Genomic DNA, 27,460 nt, shown 5'->3' with positions numbered 1-27,460 from the left:
GCGTGTTTGACTTGTGATCTGAGGATGGTGTGGACGAGGATGCGAGATGTTAATGCTATGAATCCGACGACTTGAAGCGGCGCTGCGGTTCTCATCTCGAACCGACTCGATGGCCGCCGCAGCACAAGTCGCCCCCTTGCTGAGGGGCTACCTCGCTCTCGATGAACCTCAGCTTGCCGACTCGCCCATTCCGGCCGAGATCGCACGAGGTGATGCGAGCGCTCCTCTCGACGGTACTTAAATCAGGACTGATCCTGATCTTGCACTCGTAGGTCTCGCCGGTAATGTATGGAAACTCATTGAGGTCGTCAAGGGCTTGCAGGATTCCCTTACGAGCGAGAATGATCTCACCCGGAGTCGAGGTCCGTCAACCGCGATTACCTCATGCCTCGCATGCTGAACCCTTGCCGCTGCCTGTAGGCGTCGGTCTCCTGTCGGCTGTCGTTCAACACCTCGACAGCGAAGCCCTCGATCGCCAGAGCAGTAACGTCGCCTCTCGCTTCCATATCCGCTCGTTTGCGACATCCTGCTGACCCTTGTCTCGCTCCGGATCCGTGTAGCCAAAGTCTTGACCACCTTTTTCACGACCAAGCTCGCGGACAAGCCATCTCTCGTCGCCTGTGCCACCGCCCTCACCTGCCTCACCGCGAGTCCCGCGTTCGGAACCGGAGAGGGCATCGAAGTCGTTCAAGGGTAATACCTGCCCTGCCTTTCCCTCCACATTCACCGATTGAATACTGACTAATCTCGAGTCGCACCCTCAGGATCTTCTCGTCCGTGACGCTCAAAGCACACGCTCAGTCCGTTCGCCACAAAATCTATGTCCTGCTCGACGCTCTCATGTCCCGCTCGAGGCCGGCCCTCAAGCGCCTCGGGCAACAGGGCTTCCTCAAACCTTACTGCCAACTCGTCGAGGGAGAGAAGGATCCAAGAAACCTCATGATCAGCTTTGGCCTCGTCCGCATCATCCTGCTCGAGTTTGAAATCGACCAGACCGTCGAGGTAAGCCGTCTCAAACTGCGAGTTCCTACACATCCTACGATGATTGAAATTTCGTGTCCAAAGGATCTGTTCGATGTCACATTCTGTTACTTCCCTATCACTTTCACTCCTCCCGCCGATGACCCCTATGGCATCACTTCCCAAGACCTGATTTTCGCTCTCCGGTGCACCTCACTTTCACTGACTCAAGATTCAAAGCCTCGATGCTGACAATCATTAGTGGTGTGCGCGCAGAAACTGTCTCGCTTCTACCCCATTGTTTGGACCTCTCGCCCTTCCTCTCTTCCTCGACAAACTTCAAGCTGCATCCGAAAAAGCCAAAGTGAGTAATGTCACATGTTGTCCGGTTCATCGAATGAGCTTCTGATTCCGGATCTCCAATCCAGCGGCAAACACTTGAAGCGTTGCGAGAGTGTTTCCCAATCTACGGAGCTGCCACCTGCGGCGAATGGGCAGGAAGGTTCTCGGAAGCCCTCTCGATCGAAGTGTTCCATGCGACCGACACCTCGATGCAGGATCTCGCGCTCTTGACGTTCCATTCGCTCTTTGCGACGCTCTACCCCGACTCGGACACGAATCAAACCGAGCAAGACGGAGGAGATCAAGCCATGCGAGACGCCGCTGACGCCCGTGCTGATGAGGTCGTCAAGGGTATCGCGGTGCAAGTTGTCAAGAACAGTCTCGACGAGTTGGAAGAGCCCGACAAGAGCAATGCAAAGCCTGCCATGCGCATCCTTGTCACGATCGCCGCTGCTTCTCGTAAGCTAGTTTGCCGCTCACACAGCTCTCGCGCACATCGACTCATACCGTCATTGTAAACTTTGCAGAACGATTGACCCGATACGTGCTCGACCAGACTTTACCGCCACTACTCAACTTGTGCCAAAACCCGGAAGAAGTGTCGGTGCGGCCTTCGGTCCTGGCGCACCTTGCTACCCTCTTGTCGTCCCTGTCCTCGCCCACTCAGACAAGTTCTACAACCCGTATCGAGCCGGGCGCAGGTCTGCCAAGTCAAATAGCACCGGCCAGCCTGGACCTTTCCCAACCTGATTCTCCCCTCAAACCTTACCTCGACACTCTCCTTTCCCTCCTAACCTCTTCAGCCCGCGCAGCTACAGCTGCATCTTCACAACCTTCTCGAATTCCGGCGCTGAAAGGTTTGATCAGCTTGATCGAAATTGGCCGTGGTTCGTTCTTGTCGAAACCGGAAACCGAATTCGTCGTGTCCACGTTCAACGAGATCATCGCTGCTGCGGGATCGGAGGAGGATGAAGTGTACGATCTCGCCCTCGAGAACCTCATCATCTCGAGCAGGATCGAACCAGTATCACACATCGTCGAAAGTTTAACCCTGCCGATCCTGTTTGGTCAACTACCGCAAACCGTGTCCTTTTCATTGTCAAATTCGGATGGCTACAAGAAGGCGCTGTCGGCATTGGCGGCACTCTCGATCAGCCCGAAACTGTTCGAGATCCTCTCGGTGCGACTCTCGTCTCGACTTGAAGAACTCGTCTCGTCGTCCCCATCGACAGAACTTCGATCGGATTCGAGTCTCTACGCTCACTACTTGTTGGAAACTCTGAGATCGGTCATCCAGGCAAAGACGAACCAGAAAGTGTACCAAGATCTCGATCGGTACCTCGAGAATGGGTTCGCACAGGGACTCTTGAACATGTTCATCAATCCAACAACTTGTACGAACGAGCAAGTCCTTGCGCTCGATTCGAGGCTTCTGGTCGATGTTGGAAAAATTCTTGGGCTCATTTTGCAACGGGTCGATACCGAGTGAGTTCTGTGCCTGTCAGTATCATAGTCCGTGGAGCGAAACTGACGCAAGTGAGCCCAACGCGCCAGGCGTCAGACTACGTTCTTCCGCAAGGTCGAAGACGCATTCGAGCTTGGCAACTTGTCCGAACTATTGGGCTCGGACAGCTCTCGACCACTCGGACCTGAACCTTTTGCACCTTTCTCCGTCAGTATCCTCTGGTCCATTCCAATATTCACATCGCTTTCCGTATTGACGAATGCTCTTCCATCATGCTCAGTCATCCGCTTCGAACAGCCAACAAAACCTTTCGACCATCTACAGTTCGATCCTCGTCTCGCTTCGACCCCAAGTGCCGATCGCCTCGCCTAGATTGTCGAACCTATTATCGCTACTACTCAGGAGAGCTTTCGCATCGAACAACGAGCTTCAACTGCAAGCGTCTCTGCATGCCTTGTGCAACCTGATCAACAAGCGATCGAGCCACGAAGCAGTTCACAAGTTCTTGCAGCAAGACCTCAAAGTGTGCTTTGACGAGAAAGTCAAGCGTGGCAACAAGGAGGACGAGACGACGAGACTCCAAGGGTTGAGAGTGTGGACCTGGGTACAGAACCTACCGCTGTTCTTTCCACTCGACATTCTCGATCTTTTGACTGATCAAGCCCGTGACTACTTTGGGGTATAGGTCGTGAAAGGTCTCGTCGTACGGTCAGACGAGACCGGGTACTCGATGGTCCAAGACTTGTTGACCTTGTTCCAAGATCCTGTCCTTGCCCGGCCTGCGGCAAAGCTCTTGGGAACAATCGCTCAGGACAATGACAAAGTCTTGACGAAGGAGAATTCTGCAGTAATTCGAGTTCGTCCTCTTTCTCTCTCCAATGGTCAAGCGAGAGTGGAACCTTATTGACTTCTTGCGATTGTGGTTTCAGCTGTTGTACCGACAGAGGTTCTTTACGTTCCTTCTGCCAAAACTAGTCGATGCGCATGCGCAGCGACAACAAGGCGAAGAAGGTACAGGAGGAGATCAAGCCGTGTACCTCATAGCGCTATCGAATTTGCTCCAACACCTTCCGAAACAGCTAACTTTGACTGAACTCCCCAAAGTGAGTTTCGACTATTGTCGTCTCTCCGAGTCATAATCGTGCAGAAGTTACGAAACTGATGTGAGGACACATTGTTGTTGTGACTGGCGAATAGCTTCTTCCATTGTTGATCACTTCGCTCGACCTTCCCGATCCCAATCTACGGTCAAACGTGATCGATACATTAGGAATCCTCGTCCGAGAAGTTCCCGAGACTCTCGAACCTTCGATCAGCTCGATCGCGCTCAAAACGCTCAAATCCGCTACGACTTCGTCCTCGAGTCCGAATGGTCCTGACCCCAATTCACCGGGATCTGTCGTACGTCTCGTCATCATTTCGCTGTCTCTCTCCCATCATGAGAAATGAAAATCTGATCGAGAGAGAATCTTTCGATCGGTGCCGATAGAAACTACGATTGTCTTGCCTTCAGTTCTTGGGAACGTTACCAGCACACATCCCGTATCTCACGCTACACCCACAGAAAACGGTCATCCTGAAGAGTCTTGGACAGGCAATCGATGATCCACGGCGGGACGTGAGACGTGCAGCGGTTGAATGCAGAAGCAAATGGTTCTTGTACAACTGATTATCGATCTTTAGCAATAACTGGAATCGCAGCTCTCTCAGAGACCTAGAGGATCCGGAAGATTGTTGTGCCGCGAGTGTTTACGAACCTTTGAAAGCCTCGGCCAGCTTCTCTCTACTTTTTCCCACCAGTCTGACCCCATCTCTCCTCTACGACTTGACTCACCGTTCACAAATTCTGGATGGCAGAAGCATTACCTCGCGGAGCAGAGATTTTCCTTAACCCCCAACCCCCCGAGACGATTTTGCTCGTGCAAGTCATTCCGACGCAAGATCCTGATCGAGCGCGAGCTGCCTAGAGTCTTGACTCAATCGCGCAGGAAAGAAAAGGATCGGGCATGGGAAACAGGAAGCGAGACGAAGTGTTGGAACTCGCTTTGACAGCTTGAACGCATCGATTACTTGAGGGAAGAGAACAAAGGCATAATCGCACCGTGGATCTTGCCGAAAATGACGAACATGAGGTAGCATGTTCCCCACCAAGGGGCTACCGAGTAGGTCACTTGCTTGAGGAAACAGCAAAGAAAACGAACAAAACATCCTCACTTTCTCTCTCCGCTCTCTTCCTAGATGAGCGCAAGCAAAAGTGAGAGAGGTAGGATTCTTTTGCAAGATGGTAGTTGTCTAGTACAATCGGAGAAGAGGGATACATTGTGGGTTATTCATACATTCGTTCTTGCACTAGTCCTCCCTTCCTCAGTATCGCGTACGATTCGATCGTACTCGTGCTGTCGATGTTGTGTCGTGCTCAATTTGATTTCGTTCCACACGTGTCTCCATCTCAACTTTGCGATCGGTTCGAAAGGGATCCTCTCTTGTTTGACGGTGCCGCTGTCGATTCGAGTCAAGGGAACAGGATCGTAGGGTTTGTATTGGTCATCATCATCGTCTCCATCTACGGCAGTCCCGTCTCCGAGATCGAGGTAGTCGTCGTCATCGTCGTCGTCGTAGCTCGGATCGAGTCCGAGGAGTCCGAAATAGTCTCTCGCAGCTTCTGCTGGCGCAGATTGACCGGTTACAGTTGGATCGTTCGGAGCAGAAGAAGAGAGCGAGCTAGGATCGTCGGTCGTGCTGGTCGAAGTCGAAGCGTCGAGATCAGAAGGGAGCGTGATTGCAAACGAGACGACAAGGGTCAAGAATTGGCAGAGTGCGATCAACAGGTCGAGAAGGATCATGTGCCAATTTGAAGGCGTGATTACTGGAATGAGGGGAAAACCAGAAACGAGCATGAGGATAAGGGTTCAAGCTGAGAAACGAGGAAGACCCCGAATGTGGGACGACTCACGTTGACCGACAAAGTCGAGCACGATACCTTTCTGCGTCCAGCCTCCATTGAGAGGTTTGGTGCCCCTTGCGCCGTACACGTAATCGATTGCGACGACAGCAACATTCGAGACGAGCCATACGACAAAGAAGAACCGGAGCGAGCGGTCCGGGTGCGACCTGCGCGGCGTGCTGTACTGGATCTGGAGGACGGTGCGTACGACAAAGGTGATGACCGACACGGGCGAGAGGATGAACGAGTGGAGCGTCAACAAGTACGCGAGCGTCGACAGCGACAGCAAGAGGTGCACCAGGTACGGCGATCCTCCGCTCGAGCTTGCCGAGTCGTCATGATCCGGGCCGTCGCGCGTTCGAGCCATGCATCGAGAGGTTCGAGGCGCAAGAGAGACGCTCGAAGCGACGCGCGGGTCCAATGTCAACGATCGAAACCGGCAACCGGCGCCTTGGTCTTCTTGTTCGTTGGCGGCGCATTCGACCGAAATACCGTCGTCCAGGATGTCTTACTTTCCGAGTCCCCTCAAGCTCGACGAGCCGCCACCGATCGCTGGACCGGGATCCTCGAGTCGAGATGGGGCTTCGCCGACCAAGAAACGACGCGTCTCGTCGAGCACCGCTGCTCGCTCGGCGAATCCTGATCACGAACTGTACACGAACAGGCTCAACAGCACTCTCCGATTGCGCGACGCGTGGGCCGACATCACGCGCAGACACACGACCTTCAGCGACACTTTGCGCGGCAGACATCGTCCGGCGGGCCGTACCCGCGCGATCCCGGTCGACGACGACGACATCATCGACCTGAAACACCTCACGATCGTGACCGACCGCGGCGTGTTGCGCAATTCGAAACGCGGCAGTTTCCCAATTGGAGGACGAGGCCGAGCGCACAACGGTAGACCCGACCCAGACGACCGAGACTATGCCAACCAGAACGACGACGACGAACAGAATGGCGACGACACCGATGAGGGACTGTCGTGGGAGGAAGCGACGACAGACTCGGACGACGAGCTCGCCGAATTGGACAACCTCGAATCGTTGCCGTCACTCTCCTATCGCGAACACCGCAGGCTCGCAACCGAACGCACCGCCGAACTCGAACAGTTCCGTCAGATGGAACTCCGCATTGGACCTGCGCGACCGCATGACGAACATCGCACCGCGACCGAAGACACTCCGACCTTGAAGGTACGGCCAAACGAGGTCCTCGCGCAGCCCGTTTCGGCCCCTCAATCGCGCAGCGAAGCGTTTCGCCAAGTCTCTACGCCTTTGAGAGCACGAACCGAGATCCCGCCTCGAGATGATAGCAACGATTTCGATACGATGGATTCGCCCGCTCCCGTAGAGCGCATCCCACTTTCTGCGTCGTCCCCTCTCTCGAAGACTCCGCGGACCCACAGCGCACAGGCTCCTGCTACTACCCCCAAGTCAGCATGCTCGAGCTTGCGCAAACGAGTCGAAGTGCTTGACCTCGCTTCTCCTCCGGTTCGGAAACGACGCACACCTCGGCCGAAGCAGCAGTCTGTCTCTCCTACAAAGTACCCCGGAACACGCAGTGCAACGTTTGCGCGTGGTTCAGCACCCCCTCCGAGTCCCGACAGACCGCTTGGTGTCGTGAGTTCTCCCTCTCGCAGATTTATATTGCAAAGCATAGACGACAAGCTGACGAACACCTGATTCTCCTTGCAGGTTGATCCTGCGTCTTCTCCAATTTGCCGATCGTCCTCGAATCGCGGCAAACGTGCCAAAACCTCTATCCCCTGCGCAGAAGACCGCCATGACTCTTCTCGGATCGTCCTCCCCTTGTCTCCGCCCAACTCCAAATCCTCGATCGCCGAGATATCGCATACGACGTCGAGTAGGACAGAAACGCTCGAGGGAACCTCCATAGCAAGGATCGGCAAGCTTTGCAAACTATCTCCCCGAACCGCTTTACCGACACCGACACCAACTCCGACTCCTCCACCCATGTCAAACTCATCAACAGCCGTCCCAAGTATCGCTCACCAGAACCGAAATTTGCGAAATGGAGAAGAGATGGCGGATTCCCCCGTTACGGGAGCTCGACCCCTTTCACGTGCGACCCCGACTATTGCGCCTGGAAGCAGAGCAAGTCCGAAGAAAAGAACCACTGCACCGAGAACCAGCACTTTCGAATTGCTTATTCCTACGGGAGGACGATCTATTCGCAGGCCCGTGTCCCCATCCAAGGCCAAGGTTGGAATCGCTACAACGAGTCCAGATCGAGCGATTGGTAACAACGAGGACGCCGAGATGAGGGAGAGCGCCTCTGTCGCTCGATGCGGGTTACCAACACCGCCAGTATCGAAAAACGGTGGAACAGGAACGACAACGGCGCCTGTCAAAATCATTCCAGAAAAGACTAGACATACCAAATTGCGACCTGTAGTTACTCCAGCGCCTAGTCCATCTACGGTCGCTAGCAAGACCTCGTTCCAGACTCCCTCAAAATCGCCAGATCTCCTGTCTCGTCACATTCGCGCAAAATCTTCCCCTTTCGTCCTAGCACCACCGTCTGCTGCTTCAACTCCGGTCCGATCGCGTTCTACTCTCGCAGACAGCTCTCCCTCGCACACGCGTACGACGAGGCGGGAACATCTACGAGGTTCGATTGTCGAGCAGGATCCAGACGAAGCCGACGATTTCACACTCTCTCCGATTCGATATCTCGAACGAAATTGCGCAAGGAACAACGAATCGACGCAGAATGATTCACCGAAATCGACTGACATCGAGGGACAGAACGGACTGAGGACGGAGAACCACTTCGAACTCGGTCGCTCGAGAAGGTCGAGCACGAGGTCTATCGAAATGCAATCACCATCGAAGATGCAGCGCTGTGATTCGCTGCTAGTCATCCCTGACAGCGAAGGGGAAGAGGAGGCAATCGAGACGCGGGGACAAGGACAAACTCTTCGGAGGAGATCTCCCAGGTTGAACCGAGGGGATTCATCGGCACCGAGGCAGGAGGACAGCTCGAAGCGAGATGGTGAATACAGTGAGGACGAGTTGATGTTGACATAGCATGTCCTAGCTTTTTCTCCTGAGTATTACGCTCGCTCGTTCAGCGCGTCTGCCATGCTGCTAGTATATGAGCAAGCGCTGTGACTCGTCCGCGGACTGGACTTGAGAGAACAAGGTAATACGCAGCACAGCATCGACGCGTGATCATCCCGCGAGTCGATCGCTCACCGCTCTCAACGTCGACCATGGCAGCTCCACCTCCTAATGACCACGCGAGTACCATCGACGACAATAACCCGTTCTCGTCGGATCCATCACCGTTCTCATCGCAGCCCCCCTCGCCATCGGCGCTCCCCGCATCACTTCCCGACCACGACTCTTCCCCTCATGCTCCGGCGAGCGCCGCGTACCCGTTCTCAGCAGACCCGTACCAACAACACGCGTCTCACAATCACGAATCAGCTGCATCAGGAACAGAAACAGCGGAACCAGTGACGACGAGTGTGGACCACAATGACGAGCGTTCGACCAGCGCTACGTCGCAATCACAAGCTCCAGCATCCGTTCGGGGTCGAGCAGATAGCTGGAGGAAGACGCCCCAAGATGTCATCCAAGTCAGCTCAACCAGGCCTCTCTCCTCCCTTTCTCTTTCTTCCTCTCTGTGTGTTCTTTTCCGCTCATCTTTTGAACCTTTGCTTCTGTGTGATTCACAGATCGTCGATGCGCTCAAGACCAGTGAAGGAGCGAGCGCAGCTTACATCGTGTACTGCATCCGATACGAGGTCAGCACTGCCCTCCCCAATTTCACCCCTTACGCACTTTCCGACGACTGGTTGCTGATGACTGGTCGTGAGAGACGACAGGGTCGAGATGTGAGACGGCGCTATTCGGACTTTGTTTCGCTTCGCGCGGCGCTCGCGACCCTGCACCCCTGTTTCGTCGTGCCGCCACTGCCTCCAAAGAACACCTTGTCATCTTACGCGATCGCGGGGACGAACCCGGCCAAGGCGAAAGAGGACGTCGCGTTGATTGCGCGACGTCGGCGCATGCTCGCCACGTTCCTGAACCGTACCTTGCACCACAAAGTATTGGGTCAAGATCGCGTCTTTCAACGGTTCCTCGATCCCGAAACTCCGTGGTTGGACGTGTTGCATTCGCCTCCAGTCACGCTCGTACCGAAGAATTCGTTGCGAGCAGCCGCTTCGGATCCGACCGATCCTGACTTGTTGGCCTTGTTTGCCAACTTGCCCCTACCAGGGTCTTCGAATTCGTTGCAACATCCTGACCAACGGTTCCTCGATTCCGAGAGTTTCACCAACAAGTTCTCGGCACACCTCAGTGGCAGTATGGAGAAGGTCAACCGCAGGTTGATGAAGCGGTGGACCGACGCGGGTTCCGATTGGTCCGAGATGGGAGGAGGCATGAACGGGTTCGCGCTCAGGATGGGAGAGGATGGACAAGGTGGACTCGACGAGGCGACCGAGAAGGTCGGGATGGCTGTCGATGCGGGATACACTCTCACGAACGCCATGGTCAGCTTTTGATTGCTCTTTCCGACTCGGTGGCTTTTTCTTTGGCCGCGAGGTTTTCCAGGAATCAACTGATTGGTGGTTTCCCTTTTTTTTTTTCCAGCTTTCGCGGTGGGAACAAGAGTGGACCGAACCGTTGCAAGAGTACACGCAGTTCTCGTCGATCATCAAAGGACTGCTCAAGTACCGACATCAGAAGCACCTGCAGTACGAACAGGCGCGCGAACTCCTCGAGTCGAAACGATCGACGCTCGAAGAACTCGAACGGACAGAACTCGAGGCGCAACGGTTGGCGAAAGCGCTCGAACGCGTCAGAGTCGTCGGCGACGACGGTAGCAGTGAAAGTGCGATGAACAGCGGAGGCAATTCGCCCACGCAGAACGGAGCAAGTGCGAACCAGCACCAACCGCTGCCACCGCTGCCCACTCCTTCGAGCAGTTCAACGGCAAGCGTGGGTCGCAAGAGTGGTGGTGGGCTCCTGTCGGCGCTTAGTCACTCGGTGAAAGGGTTTGTCGATTCGGATCCGGAAGCGAGTCGACGCAACACAATCTCGAAAACGCGCGAACAGATCAACCAGGTTAGCCGTTACGACGTTCCTTGCCTTCTCGTTATCCGACCAAGCTGAGATTCTGACACCTCTCTCTCACTCTCTCCACCTTGTGACGTACAGCTCGACGACGCAATCAAAGCGTTGACGGCGGATCTACGGTGGGCGTCGAGCACGATCCAGGCCGATCTCGATCGGTTCCAACGCCAGAAAGTGGGCGACTTGCGAGAAATGTGTTTGGACTTTTCGACTTTCCACAAGGAATGGGCTCAAAAGGTCAGTCGATCGAGTCTTGCATTTCCCAAACCCTGCCACACACGATCGAGAACTCACCTCTTCGAGTTTACAGAACCTCGCCATGTGGGAAGAAGCGAAACAAGCCATTGACGCGATCGCGGATTGATTTGTAATTCCTGGTTCTGGTCTTCTTGCTCTCTCGCTTTCTGACTCGATGCGTAGAGTCTGTTCTTGCTCTGATTTACTAGAATCTCTGTATATCTTGTTGGACAATGCTTGGTTTTTCGCCTTTTCGGGCTATTCTACCCGTGCTAAGAATAGGATCATAGGAAATTGTATTGAGTGAATTACAAAGGCCGAATTGTTCTTTCACGTTCGCTTCTCCCACGCATCCCAACTTCGCACGCCGCCCTAGCGATATTGTACAGAGCTCTCGTAGCTCTCTGCCAAAAATCTACATTCTCGAGTCTGGTCCGTTTTCGAGTGACGCGCTTGATCACATTCGGGAGTAAAGAAGAACAAAACGATGGAGGTCGAGCCTTCGACGCCCGTCACGATGCCAGAATCGTCCATGACGATCGACTACGACAACGATCCACTCAACGCAACCCTCCTGACTCCCGAAGTCCCATCGAATCGACCTCTTGGACCCGGAGCGGACGAAGAGATGGGAGATGACGCTGTCACGCATCAACCCGGTCAGGACTCGCAGGGACAACAGCAAGAGGCCGAGATGGCTGACGATGAAACTGTCGATACCGGCAACGACGAACCACAAGATGTCATGGTCGAAGAAGACGCTGGAACTTCGCTGCATCTCGTCAGCGACGAGGCACCAGCTACTCAAGCCCCAGACGTTACCATTGAAGCCGATGAAGTATCGGAGAAAGCAGATGTGATCGTGGTCGCTACGACATCAGCCGAACCCGTCTCGGACGTCTCGACGATCGCTTCCAACGCGACAAACGGGATCGCGGATGACGCGAGTGCCGCTCCTGTAGCATCCCCGCCGCAGTTAGGCAACGGACCAAGCGAGGAAGAGTCAGAGTCAGCCATCGCCGAGGTTCAGAATGATGTCCCAGTCGTTCAGGATGTTGCACCTGACGAGGCCGCGACGACTCTGACCGATGAAGAAACCATCGTCGCATCAGCTTCTGCACTCGGCAAAGACAAGCTTGTATCTATTCGACCTCGGGTCGATAAATCGCTCCTTGGTGGGATCGAGGTCCCGATGCCCGAATCATCCGAATCGACAAACGCTCTCGCTGCCCCGGCAATTCTTCTCGAATACGACAACACGGCGTACTCGCTTTTCAGAGCTCCAATCAAGATCCCTAATGACCGAGTTGAAGGGGACGAAACCGACAACCACGACGAATCAGGCACAGTGACGACAGGAGAGGAGCAAGACGAGCAAGGTCCGCAAACGCTATTGACCGGACAAGAGCAGCAACAACTGTACTTTGCCACGCTCGAACAACTGTTTTCGACTCTGCACGAGCAATTTCCTGAACTGTCGAGTCGAGAGGACGAACTTGTCTTGGACTTTGACGAGATTGGCATCGCAATAACCGAGGTACGACAACTTTTTGCCGAATGTTGTGCTCTTGGAGACAAGACAGTCGCTGACCCCTACGCTTGATCGCATGACAGGACAATATCTACTCGCGTCAAATTTCGCTGCATGATTTCGACCGCATTCATCTCGGCTGTGGGTTGCCCGGCAGACTGCACGCGCGCTTGTACGCGCAAACGAGGTTCTCGAGTGGGTTCAACGCTCTTGCGCAACACGTTGCAAAATCGCTCAATGGCATCGGTCAGTCTCGCATCTCGCGCTCCCTTGTCGGCATCCGTTGTCATCCAGACACATTCGCTGATTCCCTGACCCAAACGACCACGTGCAGGAAGCGAAGAAGCTGAACATGACAGTGAAGCCACATACGACGAAGGTACGGTCAATGGCGACGACGAAGAGTACCTAGAAGAATCTTTCGTAACGGTCGGTCAACCCGAAGATCATGCTGCCGACGGACCCGACTCGGAACTGCCTGTGTTGGCTGATGGCTCATCTCAAGATGAACCAGCTCATGTGTACGAGCAGACCGGAGAGGATGGAGACGAAGAAGAGTTTGACCTCGAGAGTGCGCTGGCGCAACTCGATGGCGACAATATCGTTGCATACGCCGAAGGGGTCGCAGAAGATTTCATCCTATCGGAAGGTGCCGGCGAACGCTCCGAGACGACACGCGAGAGCGGCGTGCAGGAACAGGAACAGGAACAGGAAGCAGTTGGCGAAGCGACAGTGGTCGTCGCGGAGACTCCACCCGAAGGGCATACAGAAGTCAGCGAGCAGGTTGACGAAGCGACGGTCGTGGCTGAACCGGCGGCTGTCAAGAGCGAGAACGAGCCGGAGAGCGGTCTTCAGCCGTCCGAAGACGACAAGGTCGAAACCCAGGCCAATGTTCCGACTAGCGATTCTAGTCCGCTCGAAGTCTCGGACTTGGCTGGTGAAGCGGAAGATTCTGTCGACAAGGCTTCTCAAGTCGAAGACAGCAACTCTGCAGCTGGAATCACCACATCGGCTCCGGGCGAGCAGTCGCCGTTAGCGGTGGCTGATCCTACGATGGGCATCTCCGAGACCGTTGCTGGACTCGAAGAGAAGGACGATGTGCAGGAAACCGTCGTTGAGCCCAGCAAAGGCGTCGACGAACCTATTACAGGTTCGTCTTCTTTCTTTGCAATCCGCTAACAAACATTTGTAGCTAATAGCGGGTTCGATCGAAGCAGAATCGACTACAGAGGCCGAAGCAGCTGACCCGAACGATGTCGTTATCGATTACGATGAAGCTTTTGACGGATCATCCGTGACCGCGCTTCCTGCCTCGGATGGCTCGCTGCCAGTCGACTCCGTCGCATCGAACGAAGTCACAGCAGTGGAAGAAGAAATACGTCCTGCGCATAGCCCGAAGCGACGGCACGACTCGCTCAACGGAGACCTAGGCGATGAGGCCGTAGATGCTGACGTCGATGGCGGTGAGTCCTTCGGAGAACCCGTCAACTAGGAGCACTGGCTGACTTTGCTTGACACTCAGGCGACGTCAAGCGACCTAGGCTAGACGAGCCAGCACCGGAAACCTCTGCGGCATGATCTGCCTTTTCTACGTCCAACCGAGGTGACCCAGCGCAGCTTCTGCACGACGGTCTAGTACTCGCGCGTTATACCTCGACTTTCTCGATACCCTCATCATGGTCTTCCTAGCGGCAAATGTGGCACTCGTCAGCTCTATCGGGATCCGTCCTCCGCCCGACCGAAACCTGTGCATACCTACAAAATCTGTCGCCTCTCATTCTTCCTGTTCTCTCCGTTCTATATACCCCTCGCCGGATCTGCTCATTCTGCTCTCACCCAACTGACGACCTCCCTGGACAAAGAGGAAAAGGCAAAACTTTCTCGATTCTCTCAGCACGGCTTCCGAGAACCGCACCAAAATACAGGTAGCTCGATTTCACATGCTCCCTTCGCGCTGACCACTTGTTGCTTCCCGGAAACAAACGCAATGCAGGTATCGCTCGAAGCTTTCCGAAAAAAGGTCCATCTTCGTTCCCTCCGCCTTCTCCTTGCCTCTCTGTTGTGCCTTTCAACTTGCTGTAGATGCGGGAAAACCTGGAACGAGTCACGGAATAAACCATCTCGAATTTGAAGGAATCGTTGTTGACATTTAGAAAAGTTTTATCGCATGAGCCAGAAGGTTTCACGCACGAGCTTCATGAGGCCCTCTACAGGTCAGTAGATCCAACCAGGACGAGCCGAACCGACAGAGCGCTTTAGGTTCAGAGCGTATTGCAAAGGTTCTCACGCCTACAGGCGTTGTTTTGACCAACCATAAAGCTGGACTGCGTGACTCTCGCATTCGCAGTTCGGAGAGGGGCAAGCAGGTTCATTGTAGGTGGTTACGGAAGCGCGATGTAGTTGCAGCTATCGAGGTTTAAAACAACAATGTATAAAAATGGGGGTGGATCGAGAGAAAGACGAAAAAGAGGAGGGTGGTTGTCGAGGCGTAAGACGACGCTTATTGTCCGAAACCGTAGAGGGTCTTGCCGGCACGCTTGAGGGCGTAGACGACGTCGAGCGAGGTGACGGTCTTGCGCTTGGCGTGCTCAGTGTAGGTAACCGAGTCACGGATGATGTCTACAGAAGGGGAAACGATTGTCAATGAGGTGATCTGGTGTACAGCGTTCATCGGCAGCAAAGGCTCACTCTCAAGGAAGATCTTGAGGACACCACGGGTCTCCTCGTAGATGAGACCAGAGATACGCTTGACACCTCCACGACGAGCGAGACGACGGATCGCGGGCTTGGTGATACCTTGGATGTTGTCACGCAACTGAATGAAAAGCAAGTCGAGTCAGTACCGAGGCAGATGATTGTTGAACGACGACGACGCGTGCTTACGATTTTGCGGTGACGCTTGGCTCCTCCCTTTCCGAGTCCTTTTCCTCCCTTTCCTCGTCCAGACATGTTTGATAGAAGTGTAGTGGTGGGGTGGGGTGTGTGGAGAGTGAGCTGAGTCGACTAGGGTAAAGTAGTCGAGAAGGTTGTTTGGGGTGAGAGGAGAAGGAGAAGAGGAGGGTTGACCGGTTTACTGCTACTTGAACGGATCGCGCGCCGAATGTGCGTGGTTTGTTTTTTGTTGTGTCCGCAGAGCGCGAGAAACTAGGCGCGGGAGGCCTAGGTCGAGGCAGAATCTTTCAAAAATCGCATTCCCGCGATGCGTACTTGACATGTTGCCTCGACCTAGGTCGACCCGCTCACGCGCGTGTCGCCCAAACAAGTCAACAAACGAACAGAACCACCCCTGCGCGTCTCCCTCATCTTCTCTCCCTCCTCATCCGCTCTCTTTCTCTCGACCACCACCACTACTTTTTCTACTACTACAATGGCCCGCACCAAGGTTGGTACCGATCGTCATTGTTGACCTTCTCGGGACCGAGACTGACTTGTCTGCCAACCGACAGCAAACCGCCCGCAAGTCGACCGGAGGAAAGGCTCCCCGAAAGCAACTTGCCGCCAAGGCTGCCCGCAAGTCTGCCCCCGCCGCTGGTGGTGTCAAGAAGCCTCACCGTTACCGTCCCGGAACCGTCGCGCTTCGTGAGATTCGTCGCTACCAAAAGTCGACCGAGCTCCTCATCCGCAAGCTCCCGTAAGTTGTTCCCAGTCACCTGATTCACTCGTGTACTTCGAACTAACTCTTCTGGACATTGCAGCTTCCAACGTCTCGTTCGTGAGATCGCTCAGGACTTCAAGACCGACCTTCGTTTCCAATCGTCGGCCGTTATGGCGCTCCAAGAAGCTGCCGAGGCGTACCTCGTCTCGCTCTTCGAAGACACCAACTTGGCTGCCATCCACGCCAAGCGTGTCACCATCCAGCCCAAGGACATCCAGCTCGCTCGTCGTCTCCGAGGTGGTGAGTTAACATCCCGACTGCTCTTCCTTGAGCTTGAACCGTTTTCTGACTCGCTTCTTTCGTTTCAATCAGAGCGTCAATAAGCGCGTCGCTGCAGGTGTTCCTTGACCGGCTCGCCATCTATCCACCCCTTCGTCTTTCTTATCAGCATTCGCTCCTGTTTTTACATTGTTGTTTCTTCACTACCAGCTGCAAACCATTGCCTTCGCGCTGCCTTCGAACAACCTCTTTCTCTTTGTCCGGTGCACAATTATTCAGAGAGACCCAAGAGAGACTGATAGCGGAGAGGATGTGATTAATGGTTGTGATGATTACAAAGCCTACTTCATCGCCAGACTTTGTTGCCTTTGTCGCCCAAACTGTCGTCACCGCCCTGAGCTTCTCGGTCGAACAAGGCTTCAAACTCCCGCTTCCTGCGCTCCTTGTCCATTCTCGATTCCCTAGAGTTCACATCTTCGCTCGCATCGACGTCCTGGGAGGAAGTCTCCGTTGGCGGGCGGCTGTTCGATTCGCGCAGGACGTCCCAACGCGAGGGAGGGTTGGCACGAGACCGTCTCAATTCTTCCCATCGAGATGTCTGGCTGCCGGAGTCGCCGGCTGTCGCAACTGATCCTGCGGGGGCGGAACCAGACAGGCTTTCGGGGAAATTCTCTTGTGGTGGAGCTGTCGCAAATGGGATAAGTTGTCAGCATTACGAAAACGCCAGAAGATCGAGGACACGAGGGGAGATTCACCTCGATCCGAGTATCCGATTCCGTTCGAGATCGACTCGTGACTGAGCTCTTTGCCAGGTTCGTGGTATCCAATACCGTCTTCAAGGTCCTCTCGGGTGGAAGCTGCACCACGTCCTCCTGTTAGCCCGCGCAGGTGGTCGACATTGATTTTGCCGCCTGTCTTTTGCGAAATCTCTTCGGCGGCAATTGCGAGTCCTCGTTGTTGTGCCGCTTGAATCGCTTCTATCCGTCCCGAGTTCTTGAGCATGCGGTCTGATGCGTTTCGACCAAAGTAGACTCCCGCCTGAGTCCTATAAGAATTTCGGAACGTTCAGTGATTCAACCTCGTGGATAGCGGTTCCGAGCGCGGTGACGAGCTTCGCGCAATAGTACAGAGACATACCCTGCGAATGATCCTAGGATCCCGTATCCAATCGCTTTGCCAAAAAAGATGGCCTTGCTCCGCCTCATCTCGTCGGCGCTCTTCTCCTTGATTTGCTCCTTGAACGCGTTGCCATCGGCGTTCGCGGCTTGCTTGGCAAGTTCCTCCTCGAGTTTGCCCGCCTGTCCCGGTTTCGTAGGATAGAACAACCTCGGCAGTCCGCCTTGTCGCATCGCTCGTCGTCCTGCAACGATTCGACTTCGAAACGCGAACATACCTCCTGCGAGAGTTCCAACCCAGAATCCAGTGCGAGCGTAGCGCATGACGAGGTCTTCGGAAGAGTGCGCGATCAGGCGATCCGATGGCGAGAGTTGTTCATCGATTCGTCGGCGGATCGTCTCTTGCGTGAACCGCATGAGTTCGACTGGGTTCTTTTGTCCGATCGGGGGCGCGCTAGTCATTTCGGGAGAGTTCATGACGAGGAGATGGCAGAATGCGAATGAATACAACGTTAACGCGGTTTCGTCATTGAAACTATCAAAGCATTTTTCCTCTTTCGTCCATGCTTGTTGGCGGTTGACGCGATCGAATAGACTATTACAGAGCAGTGCACAACATCGTACTTGACATCGTTGACATAATAAGTAAGACACATGCTAAACATACAGTTACCACTATAGAGGCTGAGCTGACCATCGAATCAAGCACAACCGTAGTCGTGATCGAGGGCGAGCTGATTCGCTGTTGACGGTAATTGACAAACCGTCTCGATGCGGGTCAGCGCAATCGTCAGTTCTCGAGGTTGGATCGAGAACGAGATTCGGTAATAGCCGGGTTTGGTGACAGCGTACGAGAAGCCTGTAGCGATCATATGGCGCGAGCTCTATCATGTGAGCACGGAACCGCTTGCAATTCAACTTCGGATGATGGAGCGATTGCACTGACCTGGTCCGAGGTAGACCCCTTCGTCGACCAACCGATTCAACAGTTCAACTTCCTCCTGCGTTCCAATCTGTTCACAATCCTGATTCTCAGACTGGATTACTACTCGCTTCACCAGGTGACTGAAGTCGGCAAGCAGGAAATGTCCAGCATTTGAAGGTGTGAACGGAATCTCGTGAGCGTTGAGCCATGTCGTCAAGAACTTGTACCCTCTTGCCAGCCGCTTTTGGTTCTCCTCGACATACCACTCGAGTTCGTCCGATTCGAGCAGAGCGGACCATAGCACTGCAGTCGGGCTACCCATCCTCATCATCATGGCCGTTGTCGTGAGTCCCGACAGGATCGAAAGGTTGTGCTGACAGACGAGGTTCGCGCCTCGGAGTCCATTCGCGCCAAAGTCTTTCGAGAGTCCGTACAGTTGGATCACGCGAGCAGGGTTGCATTGTGCTTCGGCTTTGACGTCGAGCGAGAGGATCGAGGTGAATGGGCGCGACGTGGGTGAATCTAAGCAACTTCTCGCATCAGTCGTGGGTTGATATGACACCTCTAAGATTCAGAATTGAGATCGTACCACTTGCAAAGACCGAAAGCGCGTATATCTCGTCACAAACGAGAAACAAATTCCATCGTTCGGCGAAGCGAGCGTATTCTAGCAGCGTCTCGCGCTTGTAGCAGAAGCCTGTCGAAAGACGACACTCGGATAAGATACATGTTGATTGGAACGTGACAAAACCTGCGGCAGGGTGGCTCACCAAGAGGGTTGTGAGGGTTCGTCACCAGGACTGCAGTAATCCTTTGAGTGATTCCCTCGTCTTTGCGCCGTTGCATCTCGCGTTCCAGAGTTGCGACTTCTTCGAGCTCGCCCTCTTGACCCATCTCAATCTCGACGCTGACAATCTCGATTCGGGCCGTCGCTTCGAGGTCGCCTTTGAACCCGTTGTACCACGGGGTGGGCAAGAGCCAGCCGTCGCGTTCGTCAGAGATGACGGTCGCGAGATGTTCGAGCATGGACGACATGCCGTTCGAGGTCGCGATATGAGCCGACTCGACGGGCGCGACCGGGGCAAAGTAGCGCGAATAATGTGACGACAATGACGAGAACAGTCTGTCGGAACCCAAAATCGAGGTCCCGTACGTCAGATCCTGTGCTAGGTTGGGTCAGACGGGCAGAGATAATTGCAGAGTAGCTGTGAGAAGGATCTCACTGTGTGTGCGAGCTGCATGACACCGGTTCTGCCCCAGAACGCGCGCAGCCCTGACAATGAGAAAGAAAGAAGAGGCCAAGTTGCAGGCTGTTAATTGTACAAGACCGTCCGACCGTTTAGAGAGGGAAGTGAGAGCGCACAGTCGTGCATCAAGCTGTTCTCAGCCAATCCTGCATTGACAACGCCTTGCGGATTTGAATTGCTGTACTGATTACCGAACGTCTTGAACAAGGCGGTCGACAAGGGAGATTCGGCGCCCCGTTTGAGCGCCTGTTGCGTTCGAGCCGAGAGCGGAGGGGCCGGTGTCGTCATAGCCGGTGATGTGCAGCAGGTCGTTGGTGACCCTTGCTTCGAAATGTCGCCAGGTAGCTTCCTGAGAGTTCGGTGCGCCTGAATGGAATGGAACAGGTCGTTGATGAGGAGGCGGTGGAGAAATGTCAAACCCGCAGGCGCGCGAGTGCGCCGACTGTTTCACCTACATCTCGTCCAGTGCCTTCTCCTCCGGTCAGCAAGCTTGTCATAGAATGCTCTTGCTCCCTTCGAGCGGGCGACTGACGGATCGACGCGCGCAGCTCCGCTTCCGGCGTCGTTTCGCTTGATCTTGTTCTCGGCCGTTCAACCCGGCGAGACTCTCAGCGTGGGTCCAAACTTCATACAGCGAATACGATAGGACGCTCCGAGCTCTGCTGGGACAAGCGAGCGTTCGGACGGATACCTGCGGAGAGCGTCGGCAATGTTGACTCACCGCCAGACGCGGCACAACCAGCCAGTCCGGGACAAATTGCGGCAGGACAACGGATAGGAGCTGACAACTTGCTGATTACAATCATCGCAGGACCCTCATCTTTGGCGAGTCGCTCGGCATCGCCTTTGAAACCGCGCCTGCTCAATTCTGACTTGGATGTGGAATCGTACAGCCCCCTTCAAAAGCGATCCAACTCGCACAATGACCCCTCCTGCACCTACTCATGGCGAGCGCAAGGTGAGACAGCCGAGGGTGCGCATCGCCGACCGAAAGTGCTGACAGCTCATTCTGTCAATAGTGGACCATTCGGGTCCCGGCATCTTCTGCCAACATCGGTCCTGGTTTCGATGTCCTCGGTCTCGCTCTTTCGCGACACTTGACGCTCAACGTCTCGCTCATGCCCTGCCCCGAAGCCGAGAGCAAAGTCATCCTTTCGTACACCGGTGAGGGCGCGACCGAAGCGCCCCTCGACCCGTACAAGAACCTGATCACCCGAGTCGCGCTCTACGTGCTCCTGTCTCACCACCTCTCGTTCCCTGACGCCGTCGTAAAGGTCGACATCGACAACCAGGTCCCGTTTGGTCGAGGACTTGGTTCGTCCGCTGCCGCCGTCGTTGCGGGTGTCCTGCTCGGAGACGCACTAGGAGACCTCAACCTGCCGCAAGAGCGTGTCAAGGATTACGCCTTGATGGTTGAGCGCCACCCCGACAACGTCACCGCTGCCTTGTGCGGAGGGTTCACCGGCTCGTTCCTTCGCATGCTCGACCCTTCTGAGCTTGCACCCTCGTCGATTCCGCTCGCCGAGGTCCTCCCTGCCTACCCAGCTAACGCCGGTCCTCCCAAGCCGGACCAGGAAGAGCCTCCCCAGCCTCCCAAGAATGTCGGTCGTCACGTTCGATACGGCTTCTCAAAGGACATCGGTGTCGTTGTCGTCGTGCCCAAGTTCGAGGTGGAGACGGCAAAAGCCCGAGGAGCTCTGCCCGACAGCTACCCTCGAACGGATGTCGTCAGTCCCGCCATTGCCTCTCCTGCTTTGGTGCACGTTTACTTACTCAGTCGTCTATTCATGATGATCAGGTCTTCAACTTGCAACGCCTCGCAGTGCTTACGGCATCTCTTTCGAGCTCGCCGCTGGATCCTGCGGTGATCTGGGAGGCGATGCGCGACAAGGTCCACCAGCCCCAGCGTGAAGGTTTGGTAAGTGGTTTTTCCTCTTCCCTCGCTGGGCGCGCGCTCTCTTTCAGACGGCGGACCCACTTGCATGCTGTCTCGCCCTCGCTTAGCCTATGCTCAATCCATGCGGAAACGGCTCGGTTCAAGCGTCACCCCCGCCCCGCATCACCTTTACCTTTGTTTCGCGCGAGTTGGATCTCGACCTTTCCGAGGCAAACATTTTCGGCTCGCTTTGTTCCACTTTGCGAGCTCGTCACTTGTGCATACTGCATAGGTTGGCTTCGAGATGACTCTCGGACGCATGAATTCACCTCGGAGCAAGACATGGTGGAGAGGACCCCCTCCCGAAGATTTTCCTTCTTTCCGCCTTCCTCCTTCTCAACCCGGGCCGCTGCGCGTGTCCGAGCACAACACCATTGTTGTCAAGTATGATTCCGTAACCGACACTGACTCCCATCGTTCTCGCTTGTGAACCCCTATAAATCACCATCCGAATACATCGACCCCTCACTTGCGCTTCGACCTCGCCTTCTTTTCCGCTTCATCCGCTCGCAATCTCTCTCTCATTGGGGGCTGCAGATTCCCGGACTGTCCAAGATCGTCAACACGATGACACCTGCGACCCACCCTGGCCTGCTCGGAATCTGTCTCTCGGGAGCTGGACCGACCATCCTCGCGCTCGTCTCGAACGAGTCGAACGGTGCGGGCAACGAAGGCACGATCTCGACCGACACTTCCGACATCACGCTCGGCGATTCGAAGGGCAAACCGACTCCGCAGATGGTCGCGGTCGGAGAAGCGATCAAAGACTTGTGGAAGCAAGACGGGATCGAGGTCGAGTGGATCGCGCTCGAAGTGGACGATGAGGGAGCGACTCTCAAGGAGATCAAGTAGACAACTGTCTCGCCCGAGCTCAGTCATGACTGTCTGCAACCATAGACATTTTAGATGCTGAAGACAGTCAGAAAAAGCTCTCAGTAGAACGCTTCCCGCTCCCTACCAAGCTCCTGTGTGCCTATATCATATGGATCCGGAGTCCAGTGGGACGGCGACGGAACCGAGTGTACGCTCCAATCTACTCTTGTACTGAGCAAGTCAACGAATGCCAAGACGTTTGGAGAGAACATCCTCGTACACCACGCGCTCTCGTGGCTGGCTGCCGAGCGAGAAGGTCCATTCAGGCCATGCCAGCAAGAGTGTATGCTACATCGCGCATTCAGCGGAAGACGCAAGGGCCCGTTGTCCGAGTCGGTGCGGGCCATAGTTGGCGCGACCTTCGCACGAAAGACTACACCAATACTTGTGAGCTGCAACTGCGTTGTGCCCGCCTTCGAATGCTCTTGACTGCATCGCGAGTCTATATCGCCGTGCCCTCTGCTCCGCGACCAAGGATTCAGGAGTCCGAGAAGGGCTCGAGCTCAGTCTTGCGGGGAGCGTGTGAGCGTTCACTCCGCCCTTCGTCTCCCTCATCGTGCTCCAGCGTGAATGCTTCGCGTCCCCATGAGCCGAATGTACACACAAGCTCCTGTCTCGTTCGGACTGCCTTGACCTGCTGGAGGCGCCCTGTCCTGGTCAATTCTCCCTCTCGTTTTCGTCCCGTCACTCGACGCGTATTCTGTACCGACTGCCGCCCGTATCCGGTCTCTGCTCTCCCACTACTGGCTCGAACGATTCTCCCCGCGCTGCAGTAGATTCCTCGAGCCCGTCCCTCGCCTTAAGTCGCTCTCACCTCGTCGATCTTCCATCGGGGTTTATTTAGCGTTCGAACTCTTCTCTCGGCACGCAACAATCGCCGGGAACGAATCGGTTGTCAAAAAAACTAAAGACATCTGTCCGACTGGGGAAGACGGGTTCTACGAGCGAGCTGCAAACTCTCGCGCGCGTACGCACCGTTCGGGCACAAGTCGCATTTGCTCTCTCTCGCTGTATGTGCACTTTTTTTTTTCTTTTCTCGCGCGCGTCTCTTGCGTCCTGTATGCTCGCTCGCGTGCGCAAGTGTGTATGCGACCGAGCTCGAGCGATATTTGGGCGTGATGCTCCCGAGAACCCGAAAGGTGTGCACATACATTGCATCGGTTGAATGCGTGCGCTAGGACAGACCCAAAGTTCGACGGGACTGCTCGAAAAGCGCACCGAAAAAGGAGGGTCACTGTACGCGAGATGGACTCTTCGATGGCAGAGTACGAGACACGGCGAAAAGTTTCGTCCGATCAGTCGAGTTGAGCAGGCGCTGATCCGAACCATCTGTTTTTCGATTCGTACCGCTACGGGCACAGCGAGCTGCCAGCTTCATCTTTTGTACGGTCCCGGCGGAGACGACGCCGCCTTCCTTTCTTCTCCAGAAACTAAAACACCATCTGGGAGTTCCCCGGACTTTGCATGTGAGTACAAGCAGATCCCATCTCTGATCTACTCTCTTTATCGCGAGGTGATGAAGGGAAAAGGAACAATTTTGCGTGATGGAGTGAGGGCGATGAACGTTTTATTCCCAAATCGGGTCTCGACCAAGAGGATAAGGCTGCTTCGGAAGGCGACGATCAGGCATGCTCTTTGGAGGCCCGCGGCGGTCTTGAGCTTCGAGGGAAGGTCGGAATACAAGCCGACTGGCATGGGGGAAGATTCAAGAAGTGCTCTGCGAGCGGGACCACGATCCGGGTCGCGTCGAGTTGGCCTCCCTGACCGCGCTCGAGTGACCAGAGCCTCTTCGCGCGCCATGCTCGAACGCTAATATCCTAAAGTCCCTGCGTGCTTGACAGCAAACTTTCGGACTCGCTACTCGGTAGACCCCGCTGCAAAGCTCGGGCATTCTCTTGCGAAGGCACGCTCGAACATTTTGCGCAGAATTCTCGAGACCGTGCCAACGAGACAAAATACCGTCGCGGTCAGACTCGAGCTCCAGAAGTCTCCCCTGCCAGGAGGTCGAGCGCTAGTGCGACATACAGGTCTCGCCCAATCGCCAGACTCGCACAGGTCGCGCACGCCCCGGTTCGAAATTCACACGACCGCAATTTCTCGGGAACGTCCCGCAGGAACGGTGCGGAGGTGAAGAACGTTTGTTTTTTCTTCGTCGCGTGTGTTTTTGGTTTGACATTGACCCGCGAATCTCGGTGTCGATCATCGCAACGAAAACCAGGCCATCGACTAGGCACCGGCACGCATTTCGACACGCGCACGCATTCGGGCGCCTTTGTTTTCCCGCAAGGTGCGTCACCTTTTCTGGCACACCCTTTTCCACACAGAGTCCCGCTCTTGCCTGCGCGCGCGCGACCCGGGACGGAAACTTTTTTTCGCGCTCCTCGGAGACCAACACCGCTGATCGCATCTGCACTCAAATTCCTCGCACCCGTGTCCTCCTCACCTCTCGCAACCTCTCTCCATCACAACTTCTCAACTTCTGTCTATACATTTCGTGCCCGCCTTGACGACCTTCAACTGTGTTCCCGTGCTCTTCCTGCCTCCTTCTCGTCGGCGTCTGTTCCCTGGTTTCGACTCGTTCTCCAACTACCCGACTTTCGTTTCGCCTTGCTTCTCGACCAACCTTCGCATTCGACCCTTGCACCAGCTTTACGCGATTAGCTCGACCATCACGCTGTCTGCCTTCAGTCTCAACACCCTGCCCTCAGTCGTCCGCAGTCTGTTCGGTTCCGTCCGCAACATTCCTCGACCCGTCTCACCACTCTCTCGTCCAGCATGAAAGCGCCCTCTGCCCTTCCTCTTCCTGCTCCTCGTGCATCAGCGTACCCGAAAAAGCGCTCGCCGAGCGTGATGGGTTCGCGACGACCTTCGCCGATCTCGCGTCGGAGCTCGCCTGCCTCTGTCGAGATGCAACGACACGCGCGCATGTCTCCCGCCGAACGCCAGCTGCAGCCGCTGCTCGAGAAGGATTACCGTGACGACGTCAAGGCCTACATGTACGAGATGCAGGTTAGTCCCCTTCTTTTTCTGGGTGACCTGCCCCACATCGCGTATCGGGACGCGTCGAGAACGCGTTCACTAACGGCCGTTTTTTCGTTTACCGTGGATGCCTCCCATAGAGCAAGACGATGGCCAACGCCGACCTCATTGACCAGCAACCAGAACTGCGCTGGTACATGCGATCGTACCTCGTCGATTTCCTGATCGAGATTCACCTCCAGAACCGCCTTCGCCCTGAAACCCTCTACCTCGCGCTCAACATCGTCGACCGTTACGTGTCGAAGCGCATCGTCTTCAAGAAGCACTATCAACTGGTCGGCTGCGCTGCCCTTTGGATCGCGGCCAAATTCGAGGAAGGAAAAGATCGCGTCCCGACGCTGCCGGAACTGGTCGAGATGTGCTGCAATGCGTACGACGAGAAGGCGTTCATCCAGATGGAGGGACACGTACTCGCGACGATTCACTGGGTCATTGGACACCCTACTGCTGAGGCATGGCTGCGACTCGCCTGCACGACCGGTCCGCTTGAAGACTCGCGTACCCAGCACGTCTCGCGTTTCATTATGGAACTCACCCTCTTCCACCGCGAATTCATCGGTTTCTACGCGTCCGACATCGCTGCTGCTTCTCTGATCCTCGCGCGTCACATGCTTGGCAAATCCCGTCGCGTTCGTTCTGTTCCGTCACTCTCGTCTGCATCGCGTTTGACTGACCAACTCTCGGTCTTCGCTTTCAGATTCTCGACGAGTCCGAGACAGTTCTTCGCCTTGTGCTCATGCTTGACGAGTACCTCGCTGAGCACCTCGAGGACGTGTCGCACATTGTGATCACCAAAGTCAGTCTCCCTCTGACATGATGTGCTTCCTCCGGACCGAGAACTCACCGTGATTGTCGCTTGCGCGTCACCAGTACTCGATCCCCGAATACTCTCGCGCCTCGATCTTCTCGCAGCAGTGGTACCTTTCGGGCCGACGCTTCGCTTTCCGCGATACCTCGCCCTGCCCTTCGCCGGGTCCTACGACGCCTTCGCGACCGTTCCTCGCTCGCTCCTCGTCGTCTTCAATCTCGATGCAGTCTTCCTCGTCCACATTCGACTCTTCTTCTTCGATGCTCGGCTCGACTCCGTCGCATTCGAGCATGGACACTTCGTTCTCGTCAGACGACTCGTGCGGCGAAGACGACGAGGAACCCCTCACTCCGGCCACACCGCTACCGCCTTATTCTTCGGCCGACCCATTCTTGGCCGAACACCTGGCAGCGCGCCTCGTTGCCGGAAAGGAAAACCAATACCCCCAAGCCCAAAAATCGCTCGTTCGCGAAACCCATGTTCCTGCCCATCGACCTCCTCTCAACCGCGCCAAATGGGAGGTGAATCAAGACCGATCCCGTCGAACCGCTCTCGGGCCGACAACCACCATGATCGATTCATCGTCGCCAACAGCAGCTTCGTACTGCTCATAGGCACTCTCAGTACTTCAGTTCAATCAATTATGCTCCGCCTTTCTCCGCCGTCACCTTTACCCCAGCATTTCGGTTCTCACAGTCATCCAATATATCGCGCTTCGTACTCGTCGTTGACCTCAAATCGCAACTCTATTCTTTCTTCCACTCGTTTGGCCCGCCGTTTTCTTCCATCGTTCTTCAAAATGCCCCTCGCATCAAGGTCAACCTTTTACCCTTCCGACAATACCCCTCCATCTGTATACCCACGCTCACGTTCATTCTCCCTCGTCGTCTTCGTTCACCTTCGTTTTTTTTTGCTTTTCTATCTTCTTCACTTTCTGTGCAAACCTTTTTCTATTCCCCCTTCTTTGTTCCGCTCCCCTTTTTTTTCTTTCTTGCTTAACGACACAAAACGAGGTTCTTGAAAAATAACAATATTTCGCAAACGTCTTTTGAGGCC

General features: G+C 55.1%; 11 protein-coding genes across 11 annotated transcripts; 7 read left to right on the top strand and 4 right to left on the bottom strand.

Moving 5' to 3' along the window:
* Positions 1-109: 109 nt before the first annotated feature.
* MET18 (Met18p) lies at positions 110-4,436 on the top strand (the record flags this gene model as incomplete). Its single annotated transcript, XM_076678303.1, has 15 exons — positions 110-209; positions 273-362; positions 421-483; positions 561-693; positions 765-1,002; positions 1,066-1,166; positions 1,237-1,324; positions 1,389-1,761; positions 1,830-2,787; positions 2,857-2,974; positions 3,048-3,371; positions 3,453-3,623; positions 3,697-3,870; positions 3,965-4,168; positions 4,257-4,436. 15 exons carry the CDS (start codon positions 110-112, stop codon positions 4,434-4,436), a joined length of 3,315 nt encoding a protein of 1,104 aa, XP_076534563.1.
* Positions 4,437-5,097: 661 nt separating this feature from the next.
* Positions 5,098-6,078, bottom strand: JCM15063_001333 (uncharacterized protein; the record flags this gene model as incomplete). Its single annotated transcript, XM_076678302.1, has 2 exons — positions 5,098-5,633; positions 5,721-6,078. The coding sequence occupies 2 exons, from the start codon at positions 6,076-6,078 to the stop codon at positions 5,098-5,100; spliced, it is 894 nt and encodes a 297-aa protein (XP_076534562.1).
* Positions 6,079-6,214: 136 nt separating this feature from the next.
* On the top strand, positions 6,215-8,764 carry JCM15063_001332 (uncharacterized protein; the record flags this gene model as incomplete). The annotated part of the gene is made up of 2 exons (XM_076678301.1): positions 6,215-7,333; positions 7,409-8,764. 2 exons carry the CDS (start codon positions 6,215-6,217, stop codon positions 8,762-8,764), a joined length of 2,475 nt encoding a protein of 824 aa, XP_076534561.1.
* Positions 8,765-8,949: 185 nt separating this feature from the next.
* Positions 8,950-11,183, top strand: JCM15063_001331 (PX and BAR domain-containing protein; the record flags this gene model as incomplete). The annotated part of the gene is made up of 6 exons (XM_076678300.1): positions 8,950-9,318; positions 9,418-9,486; positions 9,568-10,236; positions 10,337-10,810; positions 10,904-11,056; positions 11,130-11,183. 6 exons carry the CDS (start codon positions 8,950-8,952, stop codon positions 11,181-11,183), a joined length of 1,788 nt encoding a protein of 595 aa, XP_076534560.1.
* A 360-nt stretch (positions 11,184-11,543) lies between these two features.
* On the top strand, positions 11,544-14,165 carry JCM15063_001330 (uncharacterized protein; the record flags this gene model as incomplete). The annotated part of the gene is made up of 5 exons (XM_076678299.1): positions 11,544-12,593; positions 12,671-12,833; positions 12,922-13,737; positions 13,787-14,050; positions 14,110-14,165. 5 exons carry the CDS (start codon positions 11,544-11,546, stop codon positions 14,163-14,165), a joined length of 2,349 nt encoding a protein of 782 aa, XP_076534559.1.
* A 922-nt stretch (positions 14,166-15,087) lies between these two features.
* Positions 15,088-15,536, bottom strand: JCM15063_001329 (histone H4; the record flags this gene model as incomplete). Its single annotated transcript, XM_076678298.1, has 3 exons — positions 15,088-15,206; positions 15,276-15,402; positions 15,471-15,536. 3 exons carry the CDS (start codon positions 15,534-15,536, stop codon positions 15,088-15,090), a joined length of 312 nt encoding a protein of 103 aa, XP_076534558.1.
* A 418-nt stretch (positions 15,537-15,954) lies between these two features.
* JCM15063_001328 (histone H3) lies at positions 15,955-16,565 on the top strand (the record flags this gene model as incomplete). The annotated part of the gene is made up of 4 exons (XM_076678297.1): positions 15,955-15,969; positions 16,034-16,218; positions 16,283-16,482; positions 16,555-16,565. The coding sequence occupies 4 exons, from the start codon at positions 15,955-15,957 to the stop codon at positions 16,563-16,565; spliced, it is 411 nt and encodes a 136-aa protein (XP_076534557.1).
* A 242-nt stretch (positions 16,566-16,807) lies between these two features.
* Positions 16,808-18,053, bottom strand: JCM15063_001327 (uncharacterized protein; the record flags this gene model as incomplete). The annotated part of the gene is made up of 3 exons (XM_076678296.1): positions 16,808-17,145; positions 17,217-17,506; positions 17,599-18,053. The coding sequence occupies 3 exons, from the start codon at positions 18,051-18,053 to the stop codon at positions 16,808-16,810; spliced, it is 1,083 nt and encodes a 360-aa protein (XP_076534556.1).
* A 224-nt stretch (positions 18,054-18,277) lies between these two features.
* On the bottom strand, positions 18,278-20,036 carry JCM15063_001326 (uncharacterized protein; the record flags this gene model as incomplete). The annotated part of the gene is made up of 6 exons (XM_076678295.1): positions 18,278-18,435; positions 18,523-19,023; positions 19,091-19,198; positions 19,272-19,662; positions 19,725-19,774; positions 19,838-20,036. 6 exons carry the CDS (start codon positions 20,034-20,036, stop codon positions 18,278-18,280), a joined length of 1,407 nt encoding a protein of 468 aa, XP_076534555.1.
* A 634-nt stretch (positions 20,037-20,670) lies between these two features.
* Positions 20,671-22,536, top strand: THR1 (homoserine kinase; the record flags this gene model as incomplete). The annotated part of the gene is made up of 4 exons (XM_076678294.1): positions 20,671-20,706; positions 20,768-21,475; positions 21,547-21,666; positions 22,222-22,536. 4 exons carry the CDS (start codon positions 20,671-20,673, stop codon positions 22,534-22,536), a joined length of 1,179 nt encoding a protein of 392 aa, XP_076534554.1.
* A 2,796-nt stretch (positions 22,537-25,332) lies between these two features.
* Positions 25,333-27,018, top strand: JCM15063_001324 (cyclin family protein; the record flags this gene model as incomplete). The annotated part of the gene is made up of 4 exons (XM_076678293.1): positions 25,333-25,566; positions 25,677-26,225; positions 26,294-26,392; positions 26,467-27,018. 4 exons carry the CDS (start codon positions 25,333-25,335, stop codon positions 27,016-27,018), a joined length of 1,434 nt encoding a protein of 477 aa, XP_076534553.1.
* Positions 27,019-27,460: the final 442 nt, after the last annotated feature.

The sequence above is a fragment of the Sporobolomyces koalae genome (assembly GCF_050403365.1).
Source record: "Sporobolomyces koalae JCM15063 DNA, S_koalae_JCM15063T_v1_ctg13, whole genome shotgun sequence".
Taxonomy (NCBI): domain Eukaryota; kingdom Fungi; phylum Basidiomycota; class Microbotryomycetes; order Sporidiobolales; family Sporidiobolaceae; genus Sporobolomyces; species Sporobolomyces koalae.
This window is presented reverse-complemented; position numbering and strand designations above follow the sequence as displayed.